General features: G+C 44.3%; 1 protein-coding gene across 5 annotated transcripts in view; it reads right to left on the bottom strand.

Moving 5' to 3' along the window:
• The window catches only part of ITGA6 (integrin subunit alpha 6), a 72,461-nt gene that overhangs the window by 10,654 nt on the left and 42,710 nt on the right, over positions 1–19,097 (bottom strand). For all 5 annotated transcript variants that reach the window (XM_075829463.1, XM_075829459.1, XM_075829460.1 and 2 more), the window contains 13 exons: positions 18,789–18,985; positions 17,744–17,835; positions 15,835–15,962; positions 15,650–15,745; positions 15,154–15,215; positions 14,915–15,063; positions 13,845–13,991; positions 12,462–12,574; positions 10,731–10,920; positions 10,558–10,641; positions 9,971–10,050; positions 8,957–9,034; positions 1,062–1,164 (listed from right to left, as the gene is read on the bottom strand). In XM_075829463.1, coding sequence (XP_075685578.1) covers positions 1,062–1,164; positions 8,957–9,034; positions 9,971–10,050; positions 10,558–10,641; positions 10,731–10,920; positions 12,462–12,574; positions 13,845–13,991; positions 14,915–15,063; positions 15,154–15,215; positions 15,650–15,745; positions 15,835–15,962; positions 17,744–17,835; positions 18,789–18,985 — 1,519 coding nt within the window. The remainder of the gene's footprint in view (positions 1–1,061; positions 1,165–8,956; positions 9,035–9,970; positions 10,051–10,557; positions 10,642–10,730; positions 10,921–12,461; positions 12,575–13,844; positions 13,992–14,914; positions 15,064–15,153; positions 15,216–15,649; positions 15,746–15,834; positions 15,963–17,743; positions 17,836–18,788; positions 18,986–19,097) is intronic.

Here is a 19,097-nt window from a genome sequence, read left to right as displayed (position 1 = left end):
AGATCTTTTTATAGGGGTTAAAGGGTGAAGACCGGGGAGGCTACTTAGATAACGCCCTTAGAGGTGGCCCCAAGCCAACCAGTACAGTAGCCCAGTGGGTCTACAACCTGCTGGTCATAGCATCTGGCGTAGACAAATTACTGTTCACTTTAGTAGCCGTTAAGGCCACTGCAGAAGCCAGTTTAATTATTATTATTTTTTTAAATAGCCAGGCAATTAGAACTTCTATAGACATCAACAGGAACTAACCAAAAATGTTGCCGCCCCCAGCAAAATGTCTAGGCACATGAACTATATTTTCTAGACCTGACCTGAATTCATAATTCAACCTCCTGGGCATTACATGATAATATGCATGTGGTTTACTTGTACAACTGAAAATCACTTGCATAAATATATAGTTGAGAACATAAATATAATTGAAGGGGTTTTCCCATTTTTGACAGCTATCTCGTATCCACATATCCAACTATGGGATGCCCAGGTACCGGGAGCCGCCACATTTATTCCGAGCATGAATGGAGTGATGGCTCTCTCAATTCTATCTATAGTATTTACAGGAAAAGCTGAGCAAGGAGTCTAAGATATTAAGTCCCCTTTAACTTTTTTTTCAAGACAGGTCTGAGATGTTATAGAGTCATGAGTGGCATGAAAGGATAATACATCTGTTCACATTGCCGTTATGAGCATCCATTGTGGTTCATTTTAGATGGTAAAAATAGCGCATCAGTCAATAGAGTCCAATAGAGGCTTACAAAATTGCATGAAAAAAATCTTAGACAAAATAAATGAAAACAATTACTTATAAAAGCAAAAAAGAAATCGGAGTAGTAATGAAAAATGGTGCAACTGTGTTAATGAATACAGCACAATTTCCATAAACAATATTTCTACATAATTCCACCATTTTTCTGGGAAAGATTGATACATATGACCTGGGTTTTTCAGTTTGAAAGAAATAAAATACTGATACCAAAATGTAAATGAAGCATATAGCATCCAGGGGGCGCTATAACCTCATAAATTAAATCAAGACATCTGTCATGTGGCTAAAAACTCACCCTGAATTCAATCTTAACCAAACTTCCAACATCATCTTCTGTTTTCATAGCACTTTCTCCAGTTACTTTGCCTCCAAAGTACACCTGAGAAGGATCTGCAATCCTATTGAGCACAAAACATTTGACATTGTACATGAGGGCCAATAATGAGACAGACGTCAATTCTATTAAGTCATCAGACATTTAGACTCTTAAGAGTCTCTTTATTAGAAACATTTTGGAGCTCCATTAAGAAATTCTACATCCATCAACCCAACTATGGCCTCAGTTTACTAAATGTGGAGATTGTTAATACTCAAAAATGTATACTCAGAACGCAGGACCGTCATCAGCACCCGGCGAACCCAGGGAAGTGCCGGGGCCCACAGCCCTGGGGGGGGGGCCCACTCGGCCGCCAGGTGTTTTACGCTGCCGGGGGCGTAGCTACAGAGGGGGCAACTGCGACCAGGCCCCCAGGCCTGGGGGGCCCACAGGGCCACTGTTGCCACACAGCGCTGGCCGCGCTGGTCCCACTTCCAACTGTATCTGGGTCCTCAGGATGCAGATACAGTTCAAGTCAATGCTGGAGCCTTGCTCCAGCATTCACTGTGCCGTATCTCGGGCGAAGGCAGGCGGGATGTAGTAACGTAATCGCGCATGTCTGCGCCGAGTCACTCACAGCACAGTGCAGAGGAGGAGAAGGATCTCCTCCACCCGTCGTGGGAACGAGGATAGGTAAGTAATTATGTTATTTTTTTTCTATTAGGCATATATGGGGGCATTATACTGGGTGTGGGATGGGGGTATTATACTGGGTATGGGAGGGGGCTGATATGGTAGCTGCTGAGGGAGCAGTATACTGTGGGATAGCTATGGGGGGGCATTATATTGTATGGGGTGCATTATACTGTATGGGGCAGCTATGGGGGCATTATACTGTGAGGGCAGCTATGGGGGCATTATACTGTGGCGGCAGCTATGGGGGACATTATAGTGTGTGAGGGCAGTTATTGGGAGCACTATACTGTGTGGGGGCATCTATGGGGAGCATTATACTGTGTGGGGGCAACTATGGGGAGCATTATACTGTGTGGGGGCAACTATGGGGAGCATTATACTGTGTGGGGGCAGCTATGGGGAGCATTCTACTGTGTGGGACAGCTATAGGGACCATTATACTGTGGAGGCAGTAATGGGGGCATTATACTGTGGAGGCATCCATGGGGGCTGTTGGGCAAGGTGACTGGGCTGGGCATAGGCGTACGCAGTGGTCTGGTGGTGTTGAGGAGGGGTAGGGGGGCCCAAGCTGAATTCTTGCAGCAGGGCCCATGAGCTTTTAGCTATGCCCCTGTAGATAGTGCCACACACCCCCCCCCCTGTAGATAGCACCATTGGGGATCCCTTTAGGAGTGGAATTCCCAGCCAGAGCATTGCCGGGGATTCCGGTCCAGGAGGAGCCCCTGACATCCCTGTCTGTAAAGGATCTGCCAGGCACAGCGGGGTTAACTCCCAGAACTAATCAGTCAGCACCTGAGAATACATCCCTGAGACTGACTCCTGCTTCCACCATTCAGGCTGGCAGGCTTAGGAGTGGGAGAGCCTATCGTAACCTGGCCAGACTCAGCTAACTCCCGCCCTCGGTCTATTTAAGCCTGCACTTCCTGTCCCTCGGTGCTTGTTATTGCTTTTGTTTCTTTCCTTGTGGTTCCTGGCCCAGCTACAGCTCCTGCTATTTTTGATCCTGCTCCATACCGACCCTGGCTTACCGACTACTCTTCTGCTTTTCGTTTTGTACCTCGCACACTCCTGGCTTGACTCGGCTCGTTCACCACTCTGGTTGCTCACGGTGTTGCCGTGGGCAACGGCCCCTTTTCCTTGCTTGTGTTCCTTGTATGTTTGTCGTGTTTGTCGTGCACTTACTGAGCGCAGGGACCGCCGCCCAGTTGTACACCGTCGCCTAGGGCGGGTCGTTGCAAGTAGGCAGGGACAGAGTGGCGGGTAGATTAGGGCTCACTTGTCCGTCTCCGTACCCCCTGCCATTACATAATAACAAGCCCATACCTAGTCTACCCCTGGTCCCTGACACCACTATGGATCCCCGTGAGACCCTGGCTCAGCAAATGCAGGGTCTCTCCCTACAGGTCCAGGCCCTGGCTCAGAGGGTCAACCAGCCTGATGCTACCCTGGTAGTTCCCCTCACCGCACCTCTTGAACCCCACCTCAAGTTGCCCGACCGGTTCTCAGGGGACCGGAGGACTTTTCTCTCCTTTCGGGAGAGTTGTAGGCTTTACTTTCGTTTAAAGCCTCATTCCTCAGGTTCTGAGAGCCAGCGGGTGGGTATAATTATGTCCCGGCTCCAGGAAGGGCCCCAAGAGTGGGCCTTCTCCTTGGCACCTGACGCCCCTGAACGTTCCTCCGTTGATTGTTTCTTTTCTGCTCTCGGACTTATTTATGACGAGACTGACAGGACTGCCTTTGCCGAGAGTCAGCTGGTGACCTTAAGTCAGGGTAAGAGACCTGTTGAGGAGTATTGCTCTGACTTTCGGAAGTGGTGCGTAGCTTCTCGGTGGAATGACCCTGCCTTAAGGTGCCAGTTTAGGTTGGGTCTGTCGAATGCCCTGAAAGACCTGCTAGTTAGCTATCCCTCTTCTGACTCCCTAGACCAGGTTATGGCTTTAGCGATACGACTTGACCGACGTCTCAGGGAACGACAACGTGAACGTTTATGTGTTTTCTCCTCCGACTCCCCCATGATGCCTCCCGAAGCTCCGTTGCTTCGTTCCTCCCCGAAAGATTCAGAGATACCTATGCAACTCGGGGCCTCCGTGTCCCCCCAACAACGTAGAGAATTCCGCAGGAAGAATGGTCTCTGCTTCTACTGTGGGGACGACAAGCATCAAGTGAACAACTGTCCTAAGCGTAAGGTTGCAGCCAGAGAACTTCCGCGTCTAAGTGATCATCGGGGAGGTCACTTGGGCGCACAGGTATTTCCCGTAAATATGAAACGTACTAAGATCTTGCTTCCCTTTCAGGTCTCTTTTGGTGGTAGGTCTGCTACCGGCAGTGCTTTCGTGGATTCAGGGTCCTCTACTAATATCATGTCTGTGGAATTTGCTATGTCCCTTGCTATGCCTCTTATTGATTTGCCTAAACCTGTCCCGGTAGTGGGTATCGACGCCACTCCTCTTGCTAATGGTTATTTTACACAGCATACCCCTGTTTTTGAACTCCTTGTTGGCTCCATGCATTTGGAGCAATGCTCTGTACTGTTGATGCAGGGATTATCGTACGATTTGGTTCTAGGTCTTCCCTGGTTGCAGTTGCATAATCCTACGTTTGACTGGAATACTGGGGAGCTAACCAAATGGGGTAATGAATGTTGTACGTCATGTTTTTCTGTTAATTCTATTTCTCCCCCTAAGGAGGCGAATACGCTACCCGAGTTTGTTCAGGACTTCGCTGATGTTTTCTCTAGGGAGGCCTCCGAAGTGTTACCTCCTCATAGAGAATACGATTGCGCTATCGAATTGGTACCAGGAGCTAAGCTTCCTAAGGGTAGGATATTTAATCTTTCTTGTCCCGAACGTGAAGCTATGAGAGTGTATATCCAGGAATCCCTGGCCAAGGGTTACATTCGTCCCTCTTCTTCTCCGGTAGGTGCTGGCTTCTTCTTCGTGGGGAAGAAGGATGGTGGTCTTAGGCCATGCATTGACTACCGTAGCCTGAATAAGGTCACGGTAAGGAACCAGTATCCCCTTCCTTTGATTCCTGATCTCTTTAATCAGGTTCAGGGGGCCCAATGGTTTTCTAAATTGGATCTACGGGGGGCGTATAACTTTATTCGCATCAAAGAGGGGGATGAGTGGAAGACTGCGTTTAACACGCCCGAAGGCCATTTCGAATACCTCGTCATGCCCTTTGGGTTGTGTAATGCCCCTGCGGTCTTCCAGAATTTCATAAATGAGATTTTGAGAAATTACCTGGGGATTTTTCTGGTAGTGTACCTTGATGACATACTGGTGTTTTCCAAGGACTGGTCCTCCCACGTGGAGCATGTCAGGAAGGTGCTCCAGGTCCTTCGGGAAAATAAACTGTTTGCCAAAACCGAAAAATGTGTGTTTGGGGTACAGGAGATTCCATTTTTGGGTCAAATCCTCACTCCTCATGAATTCCGCATGGACCCCGCCAAGGTTCAGGCTGTGGCGGAATGGGTCCAACCTGCCTCCCTGAAGGCGTTACAGTGTTTTTTGGGGTTTGCTAATTATTACAGATTTATTGCTAACTTCTCGGTCATCGCTAAGCCCCTTACAGACCTCACTCGCAAAGGTGCTGATCTCCTCCACTGGCCTCCTGAGGCTGTCCAGGCTTTTGAGGTCCTTAAGAAGTGCTTTGTCTCGGCCCCGGTGCTGGTTCAGCCCAACCAAATGGAGCCATTTATCGTGGAAGTTGACGCATCTGAGGTGGGAGTGGGGGCTGTCTTGTCCCAGGGTACCAGGTCCCTCACCCATCTCCGCCCCTGTGCCTACTTCTCCAGGAAGTTTTCGCCAACTGAAAGTAACTATGATATTGGCAACCGCGAACTCTTAGCCATTAAATGGGCATTTGAAGAGTGGCGCCACTTCCTGGAGGGGGCTAGGCACCAGGTAACGGTCCTTACCGACCACAAGAATCTGGTTTTCCTAGAATCTGCCCGGAGGCTAAACCCGAGACAAGCTCGATGGGCGTTATTTTTTACCAGATTCAATTTTTTGGTTACCTATAGGGCTGGGTCTAAAAATATTAAGGCTGATGCACTGTCGCGTAGCTTCATGGCCAGCCCTCCTTCTGAGGAAGATCCTGCTTGTATTTTGCCTCCAGGTATAATCATTTCCTCGATCGATTCTGATTTAGTCTCTGAAATTGCTGCTGATCAAGGTGCAGCTCCCGGGAACCTTCCTGAGAACAAGCTGTTTGTTCCCCTGCAATTCCGGCTAAGGGTACTTAGGGAAAATCATGACTCCGCACTATCTGGCCATCCAGGCATCCTGGGTACCAAACACCTCATTACCAGAAATTATTGGTGGCCTGGGTTGCCTAAAGACGTTAAGGCCTACGTCGCCGCTTGTGAGGTTTGTGCTAGGTCCAAGACTCCCAGGTCCCGACCAGCGGGCTTACTGCGTTCGTTGCCCATTCCCCAGAGACCTTGGACACATATCTCCATGGATTTTATCACCGATTTGCCTCCATCCCAAGGCAAGTCGGTGGTGTGGGTGGTGGTGGACCGCTTCAGTAAGATGTGCCACTTTGTGCCCCTCAAGAAACTACCCAACGCCAAAACGTTGGCTACCTTGTTTGTCAAACACATCCTGCGTCTCCATGGGGTCCCTGTCAATATTGTTTCGGACAGAGGGGTACAATTTGTTTCATTGTTTTGGAGAGCCTTCTGTATGAAGTTGGGGATTGATCTGTCCTTCTCCTCTGCCTTCCATCCTGAAACCAATGGCCAAACGGAGAGGACTAATCAGTCTCTAGAACAATACTTAAGGTGTTTTGTCTCTGACTGTCAATTTGATTGGGTCTCTTTCATTCCCCTCGCCGAATTTTCCCTTAATAACCGGGTCAGTAACTCGTCAGGGGTCTCTCCTTTTTTTTGTAATTTTGGGTTTAATCCACGGTTCTCCTCCGTTTCACCTGATAGTTCCAACAATCCTGAGGTAGAGGTCTTTCATCGGGAACTGTGCACAGTCTGGGCCCAGGTTCAGAAAAACCTAGAGGTGTCCCAGAGCGTACAAAAAACTCAGGCTGATAAAAAACGTTCTGCTAACCCCCTGTTTATGGTCGGGGATCTGGTGTGGTTGTCGTCTAGGAACTTGCGTCTCAAGGTTCCGTCCAAGAAGTTTGCTCCCCGGTTTATTGGGCCGTATAAGGTCATTGAGGTCCTCAATCCTGTCTCCTTCCGGCTGGAGTTACCCCCGTCTTTTCGGATACACGACGTGTTTCATGCCTCCCTCCTCAAACGCTGCTCCCCGTCCTTGGCTCCCTCGAGGAGACCTCCTGTTCCCATCCTCACCCCGGAGGGGGTGGAATTCGAGGTGGCCAGGATTGTGGACAGCAAGATGGTCCAAGGCTCCCTCCAGTACCTGGTCCATTGGAGAGGATACGGGCCCGAGGAGAGGACTTGGGTACCCGCCCGGGATGTTCACGCTGGGGTATTGGTCAGGAGGTTCCACCTGCGTTTCCCCAGTAAGCCAGGTCCACTTAGAAAGGGTCCGGTGGCCCCTCATAAAAGGGGGGGTACTGTAAAGGATCTGCCAGGCACAGCGGGGTTAACTCCCAGAACTAATCAGTCAGCACCTGAGAATACATCCCTGAGACTGACTCCTGCTTCCACCATTCAGGCTGGCAGGCTTAGGAGTGGGAGAGCCTATCGTAACCTGGCCAGACTCAGCTAACTCCCGCCCTCGGTCTATTTAAGCCTGCACTTCCTGTCCCTCGGTGCTTGTTATTGCTTTTGTTTCTTTCCTTGTGGTTCCTGGCCCAGCTACAGCTCCTGCTATTTTTGATCCTGCTCCATACCGACCCTGGCTTACCGACTACTCTTCTGCTTTTCGTTTTGTACCTCGCACACTCCTGGCTTGACTCGGCTCGTTCACCACTCTGGTTGCTCACGGTGTTGCCGTGGGCAACGGCCCCTTTTCCTTGCTTGTGTTCCTTGTATGTTTGTCGTGTTTGTCGTGCACTTACTGAGCGCAGGGACCGCCGCCCAGTTGTACCCCGTCGCCTAGGGCGGGTCGTTGCAAGTAGGCAGGGACAGAGTGGCGGGTAGATTAGGGCTCACTTGTCCGTCTCCGTACCCCCTGCCATTACACTGTCTATACATGGACAGTGGCATCAGGGGCTCCTCTGGGACCTGAATCCCCGGCCAGAGCATTAGCAATGCTCTGGCTGGGGATTCCACTCCTAGAGGGAACACCCAAGGGGGCTATCTACAGAGGGTGTGTGGCACTGTATACATGGGGGCACAAACTGAGAGCCTAACTTCTATAAGGGAACATAAAGGGGGACTAACTTCTATAAGGGGGCACAAACTGCAGTTTTCGGCCGCTGTGAGTTCCCCCGCAAAGGGGCCCACTAAGTCTGTGTCGCCCAAGGGCCCACACAAACCTGGAGCCGGCCCTGCTCAGAAGCATAAAATCTGCATAAATACACAATGTTCTCAGTGACTTTGACACTGATTTACTATGTATTTTTCCACAGTAAAACGGCCACATTTCAACTTGGCCAATGGCTTGTGGTTACATTCAATATAGCAATATTTAGTATATAGCAAATCTGTCCATGTGACATAGTGTTTGCTGACCTAGTGTGAATGAGAAGGTAGACTATGACATGACTGGGACATTTTTTAGATGCATTCTAATTTTCTTTTTTAGTTATTTACTTAGGTTTCAGGAGAGACAAAAAGTGTCACTCTTGCATCACAGCAGAAGTCATGGAATAACCATATACCTCATAGTGCATTAATGATATCCTCATAGGACTTTCACAATAACATGCAATGTGGAACCATGTTTTCTGCACTGAGGTAGTCAATTCTTACACTAACACGGCTTCTTGATCACATCTTCCAAACAGGGAGTATCTGCATCCAGCGCTTCCGCATTTTGCATTGCTTATATTTTTGCAAGACCCACATGTCCTATCAGGTGGAATTGATGCTTATATTGGATTTTTCAAGTGGGGACATAGTCCAGTTGCAGACGACCGAGTCCAACGCAGGCCGTTTTTACGGCATCCGAGTGGCACCCGATAGTTTGCACGGACCCATTCACTGTAGCGGGTGAATCGGGTCCATGAAAACAATTCCTATCTTTCCACGGATCACAGACGGGACTTAGGAGGCACACATGGTCGTGTGCATTAGGCGATAAACTTACCCAGATAAGGAAAGCAGGAGTTCAACCACCACTCGAGCCTTAGCAACTACAGGTCCCAGATCCGCTTGAGAGCTGGTTCTATAAGGTTGTAAGAAATGTATATGTACATTATTTTCTTTCGTAATAGTAGGATTGTATTATAAAAAGTCCAACAATGACCATAGTTATCTTTACTATTGTAGATCACCTAAAAAGTAGCCAAAAACTGAAATGAAGAACATGTGTATCTTGAAATGCATCTAAAGATGGTATAATTCATTGTACTAAAATAAATTTTTAGAGTCTCTTCAAAGACATTATTCCAATAACTACAGAGAAATATAGTAGCAGTCACACCAGAAACATCTCTACAACTGTGGCTTCGTTCACATCTGCGTCAGGGATCCATTCTGGCATTCCGTCTGAGCTTCCCGTCAGAACGGAACCTTGACTGAAACAAACGGAAACCAAAAGCTTTCTGTTTGCATCACCACTGATTTTAGTGGTGGCGTATCCGGTGCAAATGGCTCCTGTTTCTCAGTTGTGCAAGTGTTCCGTCGTTTTGACAGAATCAATTCATTCCGTCAAAATGACGGAACCCTTGCACAACTGAGACAAACGGAAACCTATGGTTCCCTTTTGTTTCAGTCAGGGTTCCGTTCTGACGGGAAGCTCAGATGGAACGCCTGAACGGGACCCTGACGCAGATGTGAACGAAGCCCAAAAGGGTGCAAAACTTGGAATTAGGTTGTTTTGGTAAGGGCTCATTTAAAGGCTTTACCTTTTTTTCCTGTTGAGATGAATCAAGTCAGAATTCTTTAGGCATTACTAGTCTGTTTTAACTTCAAATTTTGTAGATGGCAAATCGAGCCCAATAGTTTGGGCAAAGTAAAGCCCTATAGGTGATTGTACCATTTCATCAGTCACTAAATAGCATGTATTTATTCCAGATCAGACAAAGTTTAGTAAACTCGAAATTGTTCCCTAAAATATCAGTAACATTCTTAGAATAAATTAGATTTTGCGATCACATACGTTTCTATAGTAAGAGGAATCTGCAGTTCCTTGGTGTCAACTGTTATTGCACTTGTACTCAAAATCAGTGAGAAGGTCACCTAGAAGAAAATAACACATTGTTACACGTGTATAGCCCAGCATATTTGTAGTATTCCAGAATTTTTAGCCCATGATCCTAATTTTAACTTAATAAACACGATCATACATGAACATAAGTGGAAGAATGAATACAAAAGGGACTCAGTCCAGGGACAGTCAACTTGCCACATCATGGGGACTTTATTGTCTTATCACAGACATTCCCTTAAATATGAGAGCCCCAGTGGTGATCAGCTGATCGCCGCAGGTCTGGCTCTCGAGATCCCAAGAAAACAGCTTATTTTGCCTGGGGAAGATTTGGTTGGCTAAAAAATTTCCGTTCAGTCAGGGCTGAGATAAGAAGGTGGTCTTCATTTCTTTCAGGGACATTAGTGGATAGGCATATACAGCAGGCACCTTCCAAGTACATATACAGCAGGCACCTTCCAAGTACATATACAGCAGGCACCTGCCAAGTAAACACCACTGATCCAAACATGAGTATAATGAATAGATTAATCACTTACATTAGAATTTCTTTTGAAAGGATTTCCAATCTCACACTCCACTTTGGATCCATTTTGGTTGGATGTACAGAAAAAATTTCTCTCCTGTGTTTTCATTAAAAAAAAACCTGATTATTACTCTACACGTAGCAGCTACTATTTACGATCTGCTATTTAATAGTTTTATTACTTACGGGGCTTTTTGCTTGGTCCTTGAATGATGAGAATGATAAGGAGTTTGGTAGATCTGCAATAAGTTTTGCTTCATGGGCATCGTCACCATCTTTCTGGGGATTGTTTGGATCTGAGGGTTTATTGGTCACTGTGATTTCGAGAGCGATAGCTTTCTGATTCTGAAGTGACAGAACTGGAAGACCATTCTCACTGGGTTGTCAAATGTAATAATAACAATCAGAATAGAAGTAAGCAGCCATTGACCATTATTGTAATCTGAGCAAATACTTAGCCGGTCGGAGGTACGTGGCTTAAGGGCTATATAAATAGGTTTTGGTATATATGACTCAATTCTACATGGTTAATTTTCTTAAATGCATACCTTCAGTGAAAAATAATAGTACATACAAAACGGTACAGTACCTATGTGAAGTCTTTCCCTTCAAAGCTCAGCAGTTTGTGCTACATATCGCTCCTTCTTTGTAATTCCCTAACAGCAAGATGTTATAATTGTCTGCCATGTTATAAATACACTATAAATACAGCTGCAGAGACCTCACTGTTTCTAGACGCCTGGTAGATTACATTACACGAGCCACTCCTTGCAACTATGTTGATAAACTCCTAGATACTACTGGAATTAGTGCTTATGCTGCTGTAATCACAGGACTTTATCAACTAGCAATTTCTCTCTACAGATACACAGAGAGCTTGTAATTCCATCTATCTATCTATCTATCTATCTATCTATCTATCTATCTATCTATCTATCTTCTCTCAGCAGGGAGGAAGTAAAGGGCTGCAATAATTCAAGTCTCCTCCTTCTTTGTTCTTCTATATTGAAATTAATGGAGTGTGAGGTCAGCAAGTGAATCTACCAAACAATATGGAGTACAATTTTTTATAAACAATATATATATATATATATTTTTTTTTATAAACAATATATAATAAGGCCTCATGCACACAGCTGTGTTTACGGGCATGGCCAGCCGCTGGTGCCCGTGGACAGCCATCTACATTTTTGGCCCATGCTCCCATATAAAGTATGGAAGCAGGGTCCGTAAAAAGCAAAAGATAAGACATGTCTTTTGTGGAGGCTTTCTACGGCCCGGACACCTCCCCGCAAATTTATGTGAAAGTGTCCATGGTCAATAGAAATGAATGGGTCCGTAATTACAGTCCGCAATTATAGATGAAATCTACAGTCATGTGTATGGGGCCTAACTTAGACTTACACATCGAGGTGGATATCTTAGGTGGTTTTTAAGTTAAATCGCTGAAGGTAAGCTTTAAAAGTTGCTGAGGTAAGCATTGCAGTAACTACAAGGGGCTCTTTAATAAAATAGTTACCCAGGGATAGCGAGAAGGAATGCATCTTGATAATATATACTCTGTCCTGATTCTGTCTCTCTCCACAAAATGCAGGCTACCTGGAGACAGGGTCGGACTGCTATAGAGCCTATCCTGGACGTGTCATCCAAGAAGTGCTTTTCTACATGCAGTAGCAGTCATGCTATAACATAGGAGAACACTTCCTAGATTAAAGTTAAGGATATGTTTTTTAAGTTCTTCACCACTGCCACCCCCTCCCCCACAATGAGACAGATTTGGGATGGGAATATATTACAAGATGGGACCCCAACCAGATAGCTGTTACTGTGCCACAAATTTAGTCAGTACTGTAGTACACTACAGTATTCAGTCTTTGTTGGTAAATCAGACTTTGTTAGAATGAGAATAAATTATACCTTTTCAGTTCTTTGTAGGAGTCTTGTCCATCCACAGTGAAAAATTTGTAAGAGACCTTCATATTACTATTACAGACATTATCGACTCCACATCCTTCTTTCAAAAACTGAACCTAAAAAGGTTAAGATTAAAAATCACCATTAATGCATGCTATCTGTGCTCTGTTATTTGAATTTTGGAGGAACCTTGTAGCACAATTCTCCTTCAGGGCCACCACAGGGAAAATTAAGCATTACACAAGTCCCATTGAAATCAATGTCTATCCATGTAATGCTCAGACGTGCCAGGGCCTCTTGTGAGAGAGAGAGATATGCTCCTTGTAGCCCCTCTCCATTCTAGCTACTAGATGAGGGTCCTGAATGGACATAATTCCTTAATAGGGTATTTCAAATATATTTTTTTCTAAACCAGTTAACCTGTAATGTCGGGGTAGGGAGACAGACAGGTGAACCCTAATCTACCCGCCACTCAGTCCCTGCCTACTTGCAACGGCCCGTCCTAGACAACGGCGTACAACTGGGCGACGGTCCCTACGCTCAATAAGTACACGACAGACAAACAGACAAGGGTACACAGAAGCTAGGGAAATGGGGCAGTTGCCCACGGCAACACAGTGAGCAACGAGAGTAGTGAACGAGCCAAGTCAAACCAGGAGTGTACGAGGTACCAAACGCAGAGCAGGAGAGTAGTGAACGAGCCGAGTCAAACCAGGAGTGTACGAGGTACCAAACACAGAGCAGGAGAGTAGTCAGTAAGCCAGGGTCAAAATGAAGCAGAGGACAAATAGTTCAAGCAGCAGCAGCAGAGCCAGGAAACAGGAGAAGCACAGGCAAAGGAGGAGCAGGAAGTGAAGGTATAAATAGACAGAGGGCGGGAGCTAGCTCCGTCTGGCCAGGCTGTGATAGGCTCTCCCACTCCTAAGCCTCCCAGCCTGACTGGTAGAAGATGGAGTCACTCTCTCAGACTTAGGAGCAGGTGCAGACTGATTACCCACGGGCGTCGACACAGAAGCTGTGTCTGGCAGATCCTTTACATAACCCCTTTATATTTCCCCTGTAGTGGTGGTGCAGGCGAATTGAGCACTAGGTGCCAGATTGACCCACAGATTGCAGCTCATTGCTAAATGTGGAGAACTCCTTTAAATGATGAATTAAAAGAGTTCCAAATAAAATAATGCAAAACATTCAGAAACTGGAGGATTGGAGCGTTCCACTCAGTTAATGAAAAGAGCATCAAATTAAACACTGTTTATAAAGGTTACATTTTCCCAAGGATTGGAAAAAATGGTGCACTGGGTAGATCATATAATTGCCCCTAAATTCAATTAGACATTTTTCCTTGTGCTATTATACTATTGTAATATAACATGCTAAATACTTTACCTCTGCAGTAACATTTTTTGGCTCATTAGCATTCTGGATTGGCATAAGTTCTGGCAGCGAACTGCTCTGCCTCTTTTTCCGGCGGACATTTTTAATATCTACAGTAACGGATACGGGAATCAGTCGCAGCCTGTCCTTAATACTGTCCTATTAGCGTGAAAAAAAATCGTATATGGTCAGTTCTATATAAACAGCATAAAGTAAATGAGAGATGTATTAATTTAGAGAGTCCCATTCAACATTCTTGCAAAAATAGTGATCTACATGATAAATAAAGCGAAGTAGAAAATAAACCAACAAGAACAGAATTGTAATAGAATTGTAATTATTATCATTATTATTATTATTATTATTATTAATAATTACACATTAAATAATGGAGCGGTGCTTAATGTCCATCTAAATACTTACAGTCAGATAATACTGAAGAAGAGACCCTTGCCCAAACAAACTTACAATCTAGAAAATGACAGACGCTAAATAAAATATGTGAGGAAGAATGGCTGGACATATTAGGTATTGGTGACTCGTTGATGCATGATCACAGAAGGTAGAGGTTTGGACGAGGCAGAACAGGCGAGTTTTGAGTAACTGTTTAAACTTTTTGAAGGTTGGAACAAGTGAAATTCGGCAAGAAGAGAATTCCTGCAGTACAAGAGAAATCCTGTAGCTATATGTGGGTGGAGGGTATGAAATGAGAAGACCAGTTGTAGCCACTCTTACTTCACCCAGGGCACGTCACCGTCTTAGCCCTGTATCTAAATAGTCTGTATCTAAATAGCCTGACCAAGGCTGCCTCCATCCTGGCACTCGGCAGTTGCCCCACCAGCCACTTCCTCCATCTACTCCTCTGAAGAAGGCAGTAGTAAGTGGATTAGTGGAGTCGGCAGTACGGGGAGTGTTCATGGATGAGGTGAGAAATGTAGGAGAGAGTTGAACTTTATCATGAGATTGATAAGAAACCAGTGAAAGGTCAAACAATCCTTTTTGACTAGCCTGCCTCTATAGCTTCCACCTTGGTAGTAGAGAAAAGTTTATTAACACCTATTTACATGAGTCAGTCCATTTACCTGTAGATGGAGAACGGTGTCAGAACATTTAACTTTATTTTGTGATCGGAGTTCCATTGTGTTTGTTACCGGACCTGAGAAATTGGCAATCCTGGAGGACAGGCCTAAACTTTGTCTTACACTTTCAACTTCAAGTGTGTAGGCAAGAGCTACAAAAGAGAGTTGGAAAACGATTATAAGATCTTTCATAGCAGCTTTCAGAAATTGCAGGAAAAATAATATACATAAAATTAACTTACTTAGAATTGGATTGTAGTCTATAGGTACTGCTGTATATGACAAACAGACCTCTACTGTCAAGCTGAAAAATAGAGTTTTTAAAATTAGGTCATGTATAATTTATTTATAAACTCTTAATCCAAAGTCAAAGGCCTAATGCACACAACCGTGGTGATTTCGCAGTCCCCCAAACCACGGATTCGTTGTCTGTATTGCGGACCATTTATCCGCAAAAAAACTTAGTGCATCCATGTGTCATTAGTATTCACAGATCCGCAAACAGGAAGGTTGGAATTGATGTCACCAGTTTGTCCCAACCACCTGAGTAGGTCACATGATCCTTAAATAAGGACAGTAGAATGTCCAGAGTTTTTTGCGGCCCAGACTCACGGCTTCCTCCCACGGATCCGTGAACATCATGGTAGTGTGCTTGGCGACATATAAATAAATGGGTCTGTGTGCTATCCGAAAAATTACGGTTGTGTGTATTAGGCCAATCGTGTTTATATAGCCTACCAGATTCCACTGGCTTCTGCACAGTTTTTCCTATTATAATCTATCTTGTCTGGCGTCACTTTAATTCTCTTCTTGATGCTGACCACTGGACGTGACCTAAACATAAAAAGATACATAAATGGTCCAGTTAGAAAAATGGGGGATGCATTTGAATAGATCAGACAGTATAGAAAAGTTTAACTTACCTGAATACACTTATAGAATCTGACAAGGATCCCACTGCAATATCTGGATACGAATTCTTATCTAGATCCATATTTCCAGCAATGGAGTAGCCAAAGGATTTGGTGTTTGTGCTTCTGCCATCAATGACCTTCATTAAAATAGACGCAATGTTAGTAGCAATAGTCTAGTTCACTTTTCTACAAGCCTTTGACTAAGGCCCCGTTCACATGTGCGTTGGAGGCTCTATTAGGGGCCACCGTCGCGAATCTAGCCGAGAATACCGGAAACAGTGCCAAATGCTGCGCTATTGTGTTTGGTGAAACCACGGGCACCTTGATGGAAACCGGATGGAACCCATTAAAGTCAACGGGTTCCGTTGGCCGCTGGGTGTGTCCGTTGTGAAATGGAACCTGCATTTTCGTTTTTCCCCTTGTTATGGAATACCGAATGCTGGTGTGAACCAAGGATTATGCAATTTTTTAGCTTGCTTGGAATAAACACAAATCTGCTCTAAAATAGGAGAAATGTAAAAAGAAAAGACAGACTAGATGGACCTCTTTTCCTGATGAAAATAAAAAAAAAATCCTATATTTATGTTACCGACCTTCAAAAAAGAAAAAAAAAAGGGGCCCAGGCTAGCCACATTTATCTGTGCATTGTGTACTAATGCACACAAGCCTAGCAAATTGGATCACACAGTAAAACTTTTGTCCATGTAAAAGGCGATGAATTTCTTTTTCATACATTTCACAGCGTCAAAAATAAATGATAAATGTCACGTGACTGCCACGCTACTGTTGCACTGATATCTACATTGGCTTTTATTGACTGACTTTTACGTGATAGTATCATGCAGAAGATGAAGTCAACGCAGCTGAGTTGTGGCCACATTGGACTGCACACAAATGGGGAGATTTATCAAAACTGGTGTACAGGAAAAGTGAAGCAGTTACCCATAGCAACCAATCAAGTTGCAGCTTTTATGTATAAAGAGCGTCCCTGAAAAATGAGAGCTAGAAGCTGATTGGTTGCTATGTGCCACAGCTCCACTTTTCCTTTTTAATAAGTTTTGACAAATCACGGCCATGGTCAGATCCAATGCAAGAAAATAGAATGCACTGACTCCATTCAACTTCCTAGGAAAACACTGTACATCCAATGTCATCAACAAGCCCAAATCTGACAATAGTCCATTTATAGTAAAGATCGGAATACTATGGTCAAAATGCATTGTTTTCCTAGCGGAGGCAAGATATAAAGAAAATTGTATTCTAGCAACGTGGGACACAGGCAGCAGTCACACCCAGGCCCTGGTACCAGAGACACCAGTACATATAAGAAGACACCAGTATTATAAATGGCACATGGTAGGTGGGGCCCTGTTACATCTTCTGCTTAGGGGCCCAGGAGCTTCAACTTACTCCTCTGGCTTAGAGCAGGGGGCATCATTTTAAAACATGTTGTCTAAAGGTGAACAAATTTTCACAATGGACCAACCACATTTTTAAAAGGCTACTCTCCCCAAGCAGCAAATATGGGAAAAATCCCCCTCCATTTTCCTAAAGCGACTAATGATGGTAATTAATCAATGCAAAACGAAGCCCACATCTGGATACTGCAATCCATATAATCAGATTTAACAGGGTTCTTAGAAGAAATACTATAGATTATGAAACAGATTATATTCATTTACGGTGTGATTTATAATCCAACTCAAATAAAGTGGTATTTTGAGGGGTTAGCCAAATATATTATATAAGGTTTTAAAAAGTTTTTCAAAAGTTGACAACTACTTTAACCACTGCTTTAATGGAGGATAGAAGTACCAACATTCACTCATTCCAAACAACCCAGTATTATGTTTGGGTCATGACTGACTATGATCACAATAATCTTTGTTGTGTAAAAGTAAAATTAAGAAGCATATACCTGTGCTGGTTCTTGAATGATGCCATCTTTGGAGCCATGATATATATAGACTTTCCCAAAACCATCAGCATAAGGTGCTCCAACTGCAATGTCTAACAAAATATACAATTTGTGAGAACCCCAAGATGAAACAGTTCTTGTTAGCAATTATTTCTACTAAATGTAAAAAAAAAAGACCACAATGCTAGAAGATGTATGGAAAACATGTATATCAAGGGTGCAGTTTTTTTCCCCAGAAGGCTTCATTGTCAGATTGCTTCAATAAATTGTTTAGTACATTAAAAAATCTGGGGACCTTTAGTGCTCAGGTAAATAAGTCTCTATCTTTATAGTAAACTTTGCAACTTCCTAATGGTTGAATAAGAGCTCTGCGTAAGGCTGGAGCCAATGATAAAATGAGATCTGATGTTGTAATATAGGAACATCACATCCATTCATATATGTATGCGTTTTATTACATCTGCTGAAAACAGGTGAGACGCAACGTGGCTGTATTATGATGGAACCTTACAACCCTGTTCCCTTACAACAATGGGCTACCCACTGCTGTTGCAGTGTTGTATGCAACAGCAGAGAAGCGGCCAGAAGGTCTGAAAGCTACGTGCATGTATACCGTTATTAGCTAAAGACATTTTTTTAGTACTTATAGAAGTAGCTACAACTTCCACATCAATTTCTATAAGAATTTATTTGAATAAGATCATTAGTTTCTTGTATAGGACATTTACTTCCACGGTAGCAACCTATAGGTGGCACAAGAGAGAGTGTGCTCCCTCCCGGAGAAAAGCTATTTTGCATATTTTCCCATGGACTCCCTACCAGAGGAATCTCCACAAGGACAATCAGTATCTTCCGAGAGGCAATTTATTCTTGATATGAAAAAGTCATACATTTTGTAGACTAAACTAACATTTGTCTGTAAATTAATGACTTAAAGATCTCATGATATGGCCTTAAAATATCCCAATAGAACACATGTTTAGCTAGAAAATGGACAACAGCAACACAACATTGTACACCATACATTAGCAATGAATTCTCTTACCAGGGTATCCATCTTGATTTACGTCTCCGACGTTCTTCACAGAAATTCCAAACATGGAATCTTTACGACCCTCAATTCGGATTGGCTTAACGTCCTCCCATTTTCCCTCCTGATTCATGTACACATAGATAGCTCCCCCTATGTCTTTGTTATCCTTATCAAAATATTGAGGGGCGCCAACAACAATATCCTGCCACCTGTGGACAAGACAAATTCAGGTCATTACTAACAAGCAATGCATACAAACTTATACAGAAAGTGCAAAGCCAAAGCTTCTAGAGTTAACAGACGATAGAGTGCTAATTTCTC

This window comes from Rhinoderma darwinii, chromosome 6, assembly GCF_050947455.1.
Source record: "Rhinoderma darwinii isolate aRhiDar2 chromosome 6, aRhiDar2.hap1, whole genome shotgun sequence".
Taxonomy (NCBI): Eukaryota; Metazoa; Chordata; class Amphibia; order Anura; family Rhinodermatidae; genus Rhinoderma; species Rhinoderma darwinii.
Note: the sequence above shows the minus strand (reverse complement) of the source record. Positions and strands in the feature narration are given on the sequence as shown.